At 33.8% G+C, this 14450-nt stretch overlaps 1 protein-coding gene across 2 annotated transcripts; it reads right to left on the bottom strand.

The window, feature by feature from the left end:
- Window positions 1-229: 229 nt before the first annotated feature.
- Window positions 230-2847, bottom strand: LOC149390431 (glycolipid transfer protein 3-like). 2 transcript variants are annotated; one of them, XM_089620282.1, is made up of 6 exons: window positions 2545-2847; window positions 2412-2467; window positions 1859-1989; window positions 912-1065; window positions 677-820; window positions 230-568 (listed from the first exon to the last, which is right to left on the bottom strand). In XM_089620282.1, exons 1-6 carry the CDS (start codon window positions 2810-2812, stop codon window positions 533-535), a joined length of 789 nt encoding a protein of 262 aa, XP_089476408.1. In that variant the 5' UTR covers window positions 2813-2847; the 3' UTR covers window positions 230-532. The 2 variants fall into 2 exon arrangements, with proteins under 2 accessions (XP_089476408.1, XP_089476409.1); XM_089620283.1 differs by having other exon boundaries at window positions 265-568; window positions 912-1047.
- Window positions 2848-14450: the final 11603 nt, after the last annotated feature.

Below are 14450 nucleotides of genomic sequence, written 5' to 3' on the forward strand. Positions count from 1 at the left end.
ATATTTGTCGTTCTTTAATTTAATATTGTCTGAATTTCATAATTTAATATTGTCTGAGTTGTCGTTCCTTAATTTCTTTGAAGATTATATATTACTTTTTTTGTTTTTTTTTTTTGTATTTATCGTGACGAAATTATTTTGCTTGGGTTTGCACGATGACTTCAAACCATCGTGTAAAATACCCTTTTTGAATTACGCCGCTTAATTTAAATTTTTTTTTTATTTCTTACATTTGGACTACTGTTTTGGGGAGCCATTATGCAAAATCCATCGTGCTATCCTTCTAGTAGTATTTGTAGCAATGAGTTTTCAATCATAAGATTTTTTTTTTTTTTTTTTTTTTTTTTATCATAAATCAGATAAGATATTGTTATACATATACTTGAGGTGCGAGATTTGGATCAGAAAGAAAACAAGCTTGTATGATTGTTGTATTAAAATATTTACACGACAATAAAAAAGGGACACTATATTACATTAACGTGGACACATAATTAAACAAAACCAGTGTCGAATCTTCATAATTTCTGACTCAAGTTGACCTTATCTTATCCATCCCATGACACCTCTGCAAAAACACCCAGAAATAAATCACAAATTAAGATAAGAGAACAGAACATAGACACACTTAATCCATCGTGTCCCATAATAATATAACTGCAAATATTATGTGTACCAGCGCACAATGGATGTCTTCAAGAAGAGGGACACTCAATAAGACCAAAGCCTGCATATTCTCGTTGAGACTCTCATAACTCTCTTCTTTGGCCAAAAGAAGGCTAATGAAAGTCTGTGTATCTGGCACTAATCTTAGACCTACCTGCATCGCATTACGTATCAATTCAATATATATATGTTATAAATTGTAATATGTGTGTATATAATATATGTGAATATATTAAAAATATTACTCTAAAAGCGGCTGATGAAATCCATCGGTGCCATGGCTTTAAGGTGATGTTATAGGCCTCTTCCACGGCTTTTTCCATGCTCACCCCTTCCTCTTTCATTAACTTTTGCAATAACGCCACCGCAAAATCCAGGGATCTAAACAAAATAATACAGCTATAATTCATTTTTTTTAGGGTTTAAACCACAAGATTAATATTTGTTGTGACACGTTTAACGTTTTTGTTGTTGTGGATTCGTTTTCTTGCATTTTCCATATTTATTTATTCGTGTAACTTATCATATTCTTTTTTTTTTTTTTTTTTTTCTCTTTTGACTTTTTCTTGGGGTCGGAGACTTGTACTGTGATGTATTGCGTTCGATGAATAATCTAAGAAAAAAAAAAGGTAAAGAAATAATTAATAGGGATATTCGTCTCTTACCTCTAGGAGCTTTTTGTAGACAAGCCAAAGTTAAGTCGTTCCTTTTTAACATGTTTGTCCATGATTTAATTTTTAACGTGTAAGTCCTTGACAAAATTAAGAAGAGGGAAACTTGTGGTGATTATTGTCCAATCGCCATCCGATTTTTTTTTTTTTTTAAGGGAAGGAAATGATGCAGTGATGATACAATGATAATCAAACTACTTTATTTTATCATTTATTATGTTTTCCTTATACTTAACTTATGTGTAGCAATGGATTATCGGATGTAGTTATTTGGGAACACGCGTGAGACATGCGCTCTATATAAAATATTAACAATAAAGGACGACTTTTTGTAATTATATTCTCGGGGATCGGCACATAGACACTGTATCTTTGGTATAATTTTTCTGCTCCCATTTAATAGTACTGTACACTGTATTATTTATTTATCACTATAGACAAGAAGAAAAGGATATATATTGTAATTGTAGAAGCAATTATGATAATAATAATTGATGGGAATTATTACAACAGTTAATTACCTTGTGAGCCAAACGACAGATTTACTACAGCTGGGTCCTTTTTTGGCAGTGCCTTCGGTGACCTCTTTCTTCACCATCTCAACCACATTTGAATATAATAACGGATCGCATTCATAGAGCTTTTCCAATCTCTAGGCTCACAGTGGTAACAAACAGCACTATACGTCAATATATAATTAACCGTACAAAATTTTATGCCTAAAAATTATGTTCCTATATGAAACAATATTAATACATGCAAATTTAAGCGATCTATGAATATATATATATATATATATATATATATATATATATATACACGTATACAATTTTTATTTTCCAAACCATATAATTTTTTGACTTTCTAATGAATGGAAACATGAGATGGACTGCTATACTAATTTAGAAGGAATAAAACACACGCAACAAATTAGGGTTTGTAAATGTTCAATTACGAAATTGGAGACATCATGTAGTAGTCGACAATATATATAGCTATGCTTATGTTTATATAGTTCAAAAAGGGGAAGAAAAAAAAGAAGAGATGTAATTAAATGCTATATACTGTCCTAACCTGAATGTTCTGTTGAACATCTTGACTTAGAACTGCCATTGTAGGGCCAATCTTATCTGCAAGGTATGAAAAAGGCCAAAATGAGAGAGAGAGAGAGAGAGAGAGAGAGAGGGAGAGAGAGAGTACTACTAACCAAGGACTTGAAGAACCAAGTTGCAAAGAAAAAGAAATGGCTTGGTGGGGATATTAACAGAGCAAGGAAGATGATCGTGATCATGGTCGTGATGATCGTTACGATGATCATCATAGTCATGATCATGATGATCGCGACGATCACCAGTATTAGGTACTCTAATCATACGCACTGTTTGAGGCTTAAGTGTTTTGACCATCAAGGACAGCTCTTCTATGGCCGACCTGATTTCTGAAGACCTCTTTTCAAGCCGTATTTGATTTTCCATTTTCCTTCCTTTATATGCTCCGCCTCTTTTTCCCTTTCAAGTTCCTGTCTCTAAAAGATTGATTCAGTTACTTTTTGGAAGCTTGTAAAGCTTATATATGAGGACACGAATTTGATTTATTCTACAGAGAACCCCAAATACCACCCACAAAACCAGGCATTTTCTCTCATCAATCAATAATATTTAAATATTCAATTAATTATTACTTCTTTCACTAAAACTGGTTTCAAGTTATAACTTTAAAGTTAAGTTCCATTTTATAATTTTTATTTTTTATTGACATTAATTTACTTTGATTTATAGCTCTTTTACTTTGATTCATTCTGCGACAAGTTCTCAGTAATATTTTAACGACAAGTGGTGCAATTTACTTTGGAAGAAATTTCAATTTAATACCATGAAAGGCACTTAAATAAGAAAAATTATATCAAATAATCGAATGAATACCCTTGATTAATTATAATTTAGTTATTCAAATATTAAGGATATATAGCTCAACTATTAGATATTAAAGATAGTTCAGTTGTACCTATGTCTCACATAGTATAACGCATGCATCTTGTCTTAATTTGTATTATTTTCTTGATTACTAGAAAGTTACACTAGAATTTTAACGTAGGAAGTCCAAAGTGACTATAGGCCAAGCTCTCCCCTTCAATAATCGGTGTTATTTCGGAGAAAAAAATGAGGGGTTTTTTTTTTTTTTTTTTTTTTTTTGTGATTTCTAAACGAAATAAAACAATTATATTAAGTTAGATTAATGAAATAAAATTCATAAATTTGAAAATGACCAAATTACTTTTACGTGTAAAAAATTGTGCAAGAGCGGTAGCTAGCATTGGGGTAGCCATAGGTCTAACATTGAGTCGCTCAAACGAAGAAAAAAAAACATAAATGGTTATAAATTTGACCCTGATTTTCTAGCCTCTCAAGGTGCACAAAGAGAGCCGCTTAATGTCATATTGAATTATGTATTCGACGTTGTACATTAATCCAATTAGGAACAATGATTAAAATCTCGCATCTCGCGGTCGTACCGCACTTCTACTTTCTTGTCTCGTATCGTGGTATCCCGTGATATTTGATGAACGTTCGTGGTATCTCGTACCGTGTGGTAAACCTCATTTCACGGGATATACCACCCAAAAAAATGTATTCCACGGGGTATTTGAACAACTTTTTAATTAGGATTTTGTCTAATTATCACACATCATCGTACTTCTTTGATTATCTGTAGCGGCAATGTGATTCTTCACCCTAGTAACACCTCCGCCTTTCATCTCATGGCACAAAAATTGCACACAAAAGTGTTCATCTTTCCCTCAATGGGCGTATAATATTTTCGGGCCGGATCCGAACTCATTCTTCAAGTAGTAAATCTAAAGTAACAAAATATTTCAACATTATCAATAATGAACAACGCAACAATAACGAATAATCAAGAATTAGATCAAACAAGTAATCAATAATCAAGAAATTATTACATTTAGATCAAAGTAATTAAAATGAAATCTAATAAATATTTAAATTCGGATTAAAAAAACCCATTTCAAATCAACAACATCAATATTAACAACATGTAATTATTCAAATAACATTAACAATACTAAATAATCGAGAGTTAGATCAAACGAGTAGTCAATAATCAAGAAATTAATTACATTTAGATCAAATTAATTACAAATTACATCTAAATCAACAAAATAAATATTTAAATTTGGATTAAAAAAAACCCATTTCCAAAAACAACATCAACATTAACAACAATATCTAATTATTCAAATAACTACCTAACTTCGGATTATAAAGAATCACTCAAAAATCAAAATCTATGTCTTCTTCTTCGTATATCATAATTTCATTAACAACCATTCAAAAATCAACATCTAACGTCTAAACCGGCGGAAAATCCATTAAAAATCAACTAAAAAAATAAAAATTAGACCTGAACACTTACCTCGCAGAAATGGTAGAAAAAACCGAGATTTGAGAAGAAATGAGCATCCGGCAGACGGGAAATGAAGATCTCGCGAGAGATAGGAGCAGATTTGCGCGTGGGTCGCGCGAGAAACGCATGAGCTACTTTCCGTCTTATCTTGCAAAAAGCACGCGGAAATGGGAGAGAGGAACACATCCGAACCCTTTTGATGAACGAGGAATGAGAGAAAAGCTCGGGCAAGAAATAGAGCGAGATTTCGTGAGATTTAATACGCTTCGCGAGATATTGACGTACCTCTCTCGTGCTTCTTAAAAATGTGCGATCTCGCGCGGGATTTTAATCCCTGGTTAGGAATACACACTACAACAATATGGTTAACAAAAATAATTTTTTTTCAGAGATCGCAAAATAAAAGTGGCGATTGCAGCAAACAAATTAACAGTCCAAAGTTTGACACATATTTCATTTTGTAGAGACCATACGGAATCCAGTTTTACTCGGCCCATTTTTTGTTTTAAAACGAGGAATTGGCGACGAAAATACTTAAGTTTTTGTTTTGATACACTTAAATACTTAATCTTTTTTTTTACGGCGAAAACACCTCATGTTAATAATCGTTTGCACTGCTGGTACTTGGGACGTTAAGTCCAAATTGAAAGACACGTGGAAGGATATGAGATGTGAAAGATGATTTAAAACTATGTTTTTTAATTAAAGAAAAAAAAGACAATTGTATCTAATACTAAACCAATTAAATAATAAAACAATAAAGCTATAAAACATTATAGGATAATAAATTAATGTCGAACATGAATATAACCACCCCCAAAATCTGAAATCCCTAAATATTTTTTTTTGTTAGTTGACATCTGCTTCTTCGTCAGTGTAGATCACGAAATCGATGAAATGGCATCTCAACATTCGTCGTCTTCTTTGCACATGAATACTGGTTGCAATTCAACAACAACAAATGGAAATCCGAGGGCGAATAGGAATCGTAAATGCGGCGTGCCATTCGTGGAGAGAACATCGTGGACTGATTTAAATCTCGGGATGAGGTTCGTATCTTGCTACATTAAAGTGGTAAGTTATATTAGAAATAAGTTTTGAAAAACAACATTTTGAGAAGCTTTTTTAGGTCGAATTCCATGGACTGATTTTGGATGTCTAGATCTTCACGAAGGACCTGTAGAAACCATGTCCAGCTTGATGTGTTTTCCTTCTCATCCATAGCCCATGCAACTGGAAACTGTGAGTTGTTAGCGTCAATACCAATTGCATCCAGCAACATTTTCTTGCAGTAGCCTTTCAAAAACCATCCATCGAATCCCATTAAAGACTGACATCCCTTGTTGAACCCTTCTTTACAAGTTTTCAAACAGATATATGCTCTCTCAAATACTCTATTTCCATTTACAAGAGATGTTTTAAGCAGAACTGTGTTACCTAAATATAGATAAGAATATGTTAAGTACAAAAGTTTATACATATAGCAATATATATATATATATATATAGCAGTTTAAGCATTGTACCTAGATTTGTCAAAGTCATCAAGGATGGCATTTTGATCCCTGACCGAGCCCTCTAACATCTCTCTAGCAAGTTTCTTAGCCTGTAGAATTTTGTAATTGAAACATCGTTGAACTTAGCACTCACCATCGTGTTTCTTAAACTCTGATAATCCATGTTAGGAAGTCTGAAATTCTCTATGAAGTGGTTGGCTAGCCATGGTGAAGTCAAAAGCCCATTGCTAAACACAATCCCACAATCATGCTTGTCGATCAATGTATTTACTCGCACGTTTCAATTGTTCGAGTTCTGAACCTTCGCGTACAAAATCCAATTGCATTCTTTTCCTTTACATTTAGCTCAACCTCTGATTTGGTCATTCATGACATACTTGAACTCTCTATCTTGTTTTATAAATTCTTCAATCAATGCATGCCTTAAATGCACCATCATGGGAAATTCCATATCTAATTTGAATATGAAATTGTCTTAATTCGAGCGTGGATTGTACTCTCACCTAGTCTTCTTTATCGATTGCTCCTCGTCGTCACTGCATAGACTATCCAGGTCGCTATCCTACCAACTCCATTAGATTCATCATCAAGAGCTTGTTCGTTGTTAAAAGCTTCAGTCACCACTGACCGCCAGTTTGTCTGTTGCTCGTGGTCTAAACGTCTTTTTTCATATACTCCATCATCTTGGTACTCTTCTTCTTCTTCGAAACAAAACTGATCTTCACCACCACATTGAATTTCTTCCATCTTCGACGATTGATTGTGGGATTCAACACAGACTGTGATTTGAGGTTTTAGGGTTTTTTGAGATTTATGTTCGATCGTATAAGCGAAAAAATGAGTGATTTTTAATTAGTTTAAGTCTAATAAATAATTAACATTCAATTTTAAAATAATTAAAACTAATTTTATAAACAGTTTATTGAAGCTTAAATAAGTCCATTTAATTCTAACCGTCCATTCTTGGACTTAACGTCTCGAGTACCAGTGGTGCAAACGATTGTTAGCATGAGGTATTTTCCCCGTAAAAAAAAAAGATTAAGTACTTAAGCATATCAAAACAAAATCATTAAGTATTTATGCCGCCAATTCCTCTTTTAAAATCAAATAATTTTCAACACGCTTTCCATATGTAATACTTTTAAGTTTATAATCAGTCAACTTTTTCAGAGACTGTATGGATCCGATTAGTTACACATCGTTTGTTGGAGAGTGTGGGATCTAGATCCTCCTCTTGGATCATTTCTACTGAGTGCCCATTATTGTCTTGGCTACCTTTAACGTAGTCCAAGTAGTTCCTCCCAACGATGGGTTAATCTCCCATTACGTATAGATTCCAATTTTGATTGAAAATTTGTTTCTGATGTATTAAATAGAGTTTACAGTTAATGCGTTATTTTTTGCCACCGAAAAATAAACATCCAAAAGCATAAACAACATGCGGCACATATATCGAGACGATCGACACCATGACAAAAGTTCCAAGGCAAGGGTCCTTGCCAACCCCATCTGTAGCGACTCGAAATTTCAAGATTAAAGTTGTAAATTAAGTTTCTCAAAAGAACGAGCAAATAAAATGGAAATATATTTTTCTCTGAGTTTAATGGACGAGAAAATTATGTAATCAATTTTCTAAGAATTATTCCTTCATTTTGGGTTTGGAATAATACGTTTATCGAATTAATTTAAAATAAAGGTAAGGAGGAATCTCGGAATAAATAAAGGATTATCGAGTTATCTCGATTAATAAGTTAATTCTGAGGAAATATTCTGGAAATTAATTTAATAAATAAATTCTGAAGAACGAGAATTATTTCCGAGAAACCTTAAATATATTTAAATTAATCGAGAACGAACGAGAAAATTCTCGGTTTAATCATACAATTATAATCCGTTCGGTTACGGATTTAATTAAATAATTATGTGATGAATGATATAATTCTGACAATTTCTAGGACCCATTTGAAAGGAATTTTAAGAGTGGGTTCAGCTCGAGATTATGAGAGAAAAGAAGAATTTAATGAATAAATTCTGAAAGTTAATTCATATAAATAGAAACTTTTTTTCTCTCTCTCTTCCACACCCATCTTCGATTTTCTTTTTCTTCCTTCCTTCCTCACCGCGCGACCTGCACAAAGAAAGAAGAAAAAAAAATCACAGCAAACAACAAGAACTAAGAACAATCACCAGTCCGACCACCGTCACCTCTTCACCTCCTTCATCTTCTTCTCATCCTTCTTCTTTTCCTCGCACGCCATCAAGCTCCGAGACCGAGCAATCGCCGTGCGCTCCGACCAAGAAAAACGACCGCCGCGAGCTCACCGAGGACGCTGGACTGAGAATCAATGCTGAAGAAAGAGAGAGTGAGCACCGGAGACAACCAATCTCACGCCAAAAAAAATTAAAAATCACTTGAATGTACTTTTCTTCAACCCACGATAAAACAAAAGCCATGAGACTCAACACAAAAAATAGGGTTCATCGTTCACAACCATGGGAAGAAGGGCAACATGCGAGCCACCTTTAATGTCGCAAGCTTTATCGTCGACTTCCATAGAACCACCGTTTTCACCGCCATGCCGAGCGGGCCATAGCAGGCCGTACAAAAATCTTCGATTTCGATCTCGGCGATGCTTTCATCTTCTGCTTCTTCTAACGGCGGAACTGACGTGGTGTCGATCCAAAGGCCAACGTAGTAGATTGAAGGCCGGCAATCTAGAGATCGTCGTTGATGATCTTTGTCACCATCCTATTGATTGTCATCGCCAACGTCCTTGATCTCTACTGCCAATATCGTTGTCGATCGCCTTCACCATGCCAACGACGTCGATCGCCACCATCGTTAACCTTCGTCGTCACTATCGCCGTCGATCGTCATCACCATCGACATCGTCGTCGATCGTCATCACTATTGACATTGTCGTCGATCGCCATCGTCGTCGTCGTCGATCTCTGGCGTCATCGCCATCCATCTCGTGCAATTTAACTTCTTTTTCTTTCTTCTTCTTCTTCTTCTGTTGTCTTCGATTTCGGTTTGAGTGTTTTTTTAGCGTATTGGTTTGTTTTTGAAAAGTGGATTAAATATTTTGAAATCATGATAAAAAGCTTCGACACTTCGTTGTCTTCTCATAGCAGATGACTATGTCAAAGAAATACTTCGAACATTTTATTACCATTTTGTTGCCTATTTAGATGGGGGATTAAAAACTTAATTTTAAGAAAGGTTTTTTTTTTTCTGCTATAAAAGTGAATTAGATTTTTTGAAGGTACGATTAAATATTTTGAAATTATGTACTTTGCATGAGAAATGAGTTTTTGCCTGATAAATGAGCTTTTTTTTTTTTTTTTTTTTTTTTTTTTTTTTTTTCTATTACAGAAGTTGATTAAAATTTTTGAAGGCACGATTAAATATTTTGAAATCATGTACCTTGTATGAAAAATGAGTTTTTGTAAGTAATCTTTTTCTATTGTTTGTGTGTTCTGAAACTGGATTAAAAAATTGAAGACATGATTAATTTTTTTTTTGAAACTTTATTGCCTAGTTTCGATGATGGAATTAGTTTTGAAACTGTTTGTATAGAAAGTGCATTAAAGAAATAGTGGATCAAAATTTAGACACCTAGATTAGTTATTTTGAAACTCTTGGGAAAATGAATTCACGAACACGAACATAAAGACTAGTCTATGATATTATGATGAAAATTAAAATAGACAATTTTGAATTCGATTGTTGGTCCGAAATTGGGTTTATGAGCTACAGATATTGATCAAAATCATGTATGATTTCTTTTAAAAAAATGAAATAAATTTTACCCAAACATGAAGGGGTATATTAGTATTTTAACACTATAAATGACAATCATACAGTGACCTATAAATTTTGAGTATTTTGCTAAGGAATTAGTTTAAACTAGCTACTCCATACAAAAATTCCAATCCATAATTGTGCTGTGAGCTCTTCTGATTGGTGAAATACACACTTTTCAATGTGGCAAAATTGTAACAAAAATGATAGGAGTTTTTACCGTGTAGACGACCGATACATAACAGAGTCTATGATATTATATATTACAGTGGATTTGAGTCAACTGTTTTTTACGCGTTTTTATTTTTATTTTTTACGTACGTGTGTGAGGACGTTTGCGTTTATGGGGATAGATCCCATCTATTCAAGAGGATTCCATTTTCATCGGACACGTAATATATATGATTAATTTAGTATAATAATTAGAAGTGAGCAGTACTGGTGAAGATGGATTAGAAATCGTCACGTTATATTCGAGGTAAATTAAATGGTAAAAGAAACATACATATTCAATTTAAAACCAATTATGTTGAAAAAAAAATAAATTAATAATGACTTTCCCAGTTTCATGTAAATTAATGGATTAATAATTATTCCAATTATGTTGAAGATGGACATGTAAATTAATAATTATATAGAAATCTTCCCCAGTTTCATTTGTAATGACTTTCTAGCTTATATGGAAATTAGTGCTCTAGTTTGACGGCATACTATACAAGGAATTTCATTTTGTAGACCTAAAAATTATCAAAATATCAAGATTAGACCCATTAGTTTAATAATATCCAAAATTAGACTTTTGGACACTTTTCGGACAAAAATGCCTTTGAAATTCAAATAACCCATATTCCTCTCTCATTTTCAAATCCTCTTCATCACAATTTTTAGGAATTTGGGTATGTGTTTAGCTTCGATTTTGAGGGTTTCGCATCGTTTTTGGAAAAAATTCCATAGTTAGAATTTGAAAAAAAAACAAATCCGATGAAATCCGATGATTTCCGATGAATTCCGATGATCTCCGATGAGATTCATCGGATTTTTCCAAGTTTTTTTTAAAAATTTTCACTATGGAAAAATCCGATGAATCTCATCGGAGATCATCGGAATTCATCGGAAATCCATGAATTCCGATGACCTCCGATGAGATTCATCGGATTTTTCCGATGACCTTCAACCCAAAATTTGTGTTCAAATTCTGATGAAATCCTCCAAAATCCGATGAAATCGATGCTTTTTTACATATATGGACTTGCAAGGGTATTTTTATCCGAAAAGTGTTCAAAAGTCCAATTTCGGATATTATTAAACTAATGGGTCTAATATTGATATTTTGATAGTTTTTAGGTCTACAAAATGAAATTTCTCTTCATTTTTCTCTCTTTCTATTCCATATTGTAAATTTTTTTGTTATCGATTCTTGAATTATGGTTTAATTGCTTTCGGATAAGAAGAAGAATAAAATACTAGCATTATCATCATCAAAAGATACAAAATGTAATTCATTTATTGTTGTGATGCTAATAAGATTCCAAGGCAAGGTCTATCTAGACAGGTGCTGGATTTTAAATGAAAATTATATACTCTTGTTTTATGCATATACCGGGTGTTGATACAAGAAATATTCATAAAGTCATAAGTAAACAAAAATATCTCTCAATAACACCTAATTAAAAACCTTGTCATCCCATCCACTTGAATGCGAACCCCGTAGGATTAATGTGTAAATGTAAATTAAATACAATATATTATAGAAACTAAATATATATATATATATGTTTATATTTAAAAAAGGGCATTGTAATTATTTTAATCATTCACGCATACTCGTAACTCAAATCTAGATCAGGTGCACCTGGCCAGGATCTTCTCAGCTTTTAATATTTTGATTGTTTAATTTGAAAGTAGCCATATTCTACTGATCATGATTATTAAATATTCCTCCAGTTTTGGAAAAGGTTTATTTAGATTTTTTTTTAAAGAACTTTGTATTTACTTTCTTTTTATGATGTTGGTTTGTTAGGAGGCCAATTTTTGTGTTTGATACATTTCTTTATGATATATATTACAAAGGGGGAAAACTAGATTGAACCAAGTACAGGATCTATTTGGTATCTAACTACCACAGAATAGTACAGAATAAGATGTTCAAAAATTATACCGATTAAAAAAATGAACAAGATCGCAAGTTAAGACAGACTAGTTAGAGATTATGCAAGTTAGAGATTACAAAAAGACTAGTTAAAATCTAACGTTAAGAATATAATGTGAATACTAGATAACCGATTATGAACTATGAAGGTGGTCAGATGTGTATCAAAATAACTTTTACACAAATACATATTAGAGGATTATCAATATACCGTCAAAATGCGGGTAAGATTAGACCACGATCGAACCTAATTTTAGAAAAAGCAAGTTGAACGTAGAACAAATCATCTAGGCATTCAACCACTTCACATATATTCCCGCTGTGGAATGTTTCAACAACGGTACTTGTCCCGTTGTTGAAAAGTACTGATTCCACAACGACGAAAAGTACTGATTCCACAACGAGACTTGTCCCGTTGTGAAAATGTCCATGATTCCACAACGGGACTGTCCCGCTGTGGGAAAATTCCACAGGTTTAAACATTTCGCCGCGGCAACGTGTATTAGTCGCCGCGGCGAACTTTTACACAACGGGACAATTGTACCGTTGTGTAACATTTCTCGTCATTTTCACTTTTTTCTATCTCAAAACCTAACTCGAAAAAGCACTCCAAACACAATTTCGACCCGTTCTGCGCCATCCTTGGTTACCACTCTCAACTCCACGTCCAAGTCTTGTAAGTTATTTTCTCCTACTTGCTTTGAATATTCTTCTCTAGTATAATATGATAATTAGAATGGGTATTTGTTGTAAAATCTAGGGTTTTCTAACATTAAAGATGAAAAAATGGATGTGGGAGAATAGATTAAATGAGATATAACGAGGAGGTGTAGATGATTTTTGTAAATTTGCTAGAGAGAATATGGAGGACGTGAAATCTATTCGTTGTCCTTGTGTTCGATGTGGAAATTATAGGCATTTTTCACTTGATGTTGTTCGAACCCATTTGTTTGTCTACGGAATAATGACCTCCTATCAAAGATGGTATTACCATGGTGAGGTTTTTCGTTCAACGATAAACAATAGCGTACATGATATGGAAGATGATGTTGATGATATGCCCGGTATGATTAATGATTTGGAAGACGATTTTGTTGACCGCCGCAGTTGTTTGAGTTGATGATGATGGATGCGGAGACCCCATTATATGAAGGGTGTACAAGCTTTTCGAAGTTGTCGTTTGTTCCATTTGAAGGCGTCGGGTGGTTGGACAAACACTAGCTTTACAAAATTGTTGGAAACGCTTAAAGAAGCCTTTCCGAAAGGCAATAAAGTTCCTTTAAGTATGTATGAGGCAAAGAAAACTTTGGGCACATTAGGTATGAAGTACGAGAAGTTTCATGAGTGCCCGAATGATTGTGTTATATACAGACACGAGCATGAAAATCTAGATGAATGTCCGACCTGCAAAGAGTCAAGGTGGAAGAAGGGTAAACTGTCACGTGACGGGGTCAAAGGAATTCCAGTTAAGGTATGTATTCACTACTCGATTATCAAATACATATATAGCCTATTGTTTCTTATTGTTTTTTTTAATGATTACAATGGTTATGGTACATTCCTCCAATGCCACGCTTCCGAAGAATGTTTAATAGTGCCAAACACGCGAAGAACATAGTTTGGCACTCTGAAAAACATGTCAATGATGGTGTTCTTAGATATCCTACCGATGCTGCCCAATGGAAATCCTTTGATTTAGAGTATAAGGATATCAGTGTTGATCCTCAAAATCTTCGTCTTGGTTTAGCCACTAATGGTATGAACCCGTTTAGCATGATGAGTAGTAAATACAGTGTTTGGCCGGTTATATTGGTGAACTACAATCTCCCTCCAAAACTGTGTATGAAGAGAATGTTCTTGATGCTAACGCTTTTGATATCAGGACCGAGTCAACTACGTAATGATATCGATGTCTATTTAGCACCGCTTGTCGATGATTTGAAGATGTTATGAGAGACGGGTGTCAAGGTCAAAGACGCTTATCGTGGAGATTCTTTCAACTTACGTGCAATGTTAATGTGGACTATTAACGACTTTCCGGCCTATGGAAATTTGTCAGAATATTCTGTGAAATGCTCGATTGGTTGTCCTATTTGCATGAAAGACACATCTTCCCTCCGGTTGAAGCATGTGAAGAAGACTGTTTTTCTCGGGCATAGAAGATTTTTACCAAGAGACCACCCGTTTAGAAGGTTAAAATAAGCATTTGATGGTAACACA

Source organism: Urtica dioica, chromosome 7, assembly GCF_054948205.1.
Source record: "Urtica dioica subsp. dioica isolate 48M chromosome 7, U.dioica_male_clone48M_v1_H2, whole genome shotgun sequence".
Classification (NCBI taxonomy): Eukaryota; Viridiplantae; Streptophyta; class Magnoliopsida; order Rosales; family Urticaceae; genus Urtica; species Urtica dioica.

What these genes read in the sequence shown, in the direction of transcription:
- LOC149390431 (XM_089620282.1), bottom strand. Translation starts at nt 2,812, where the DNA reads ATGGAAAATCAAATACGGCTTGAAAAGAGGTCTTCAGAAATCAGGTCG. An exon ending in ATGTTCAACAGAACATTCAG is followed by an intron (nt 1,990 to 2,411) that starts GTTAGGACAGTA and finishes CTGTGAGCCTAG; the next exon opens with AGATTGGAAAAGCTCTATGA. An exon ending in TTTCATCAGCCGCTTTTAGA is followed by an intron (nt 821 to 911) that starts GTAATATTTTTA and finishes AATGCGATGCAG; the next exon opens with GTAGGTCTAAGATTAGTGCC.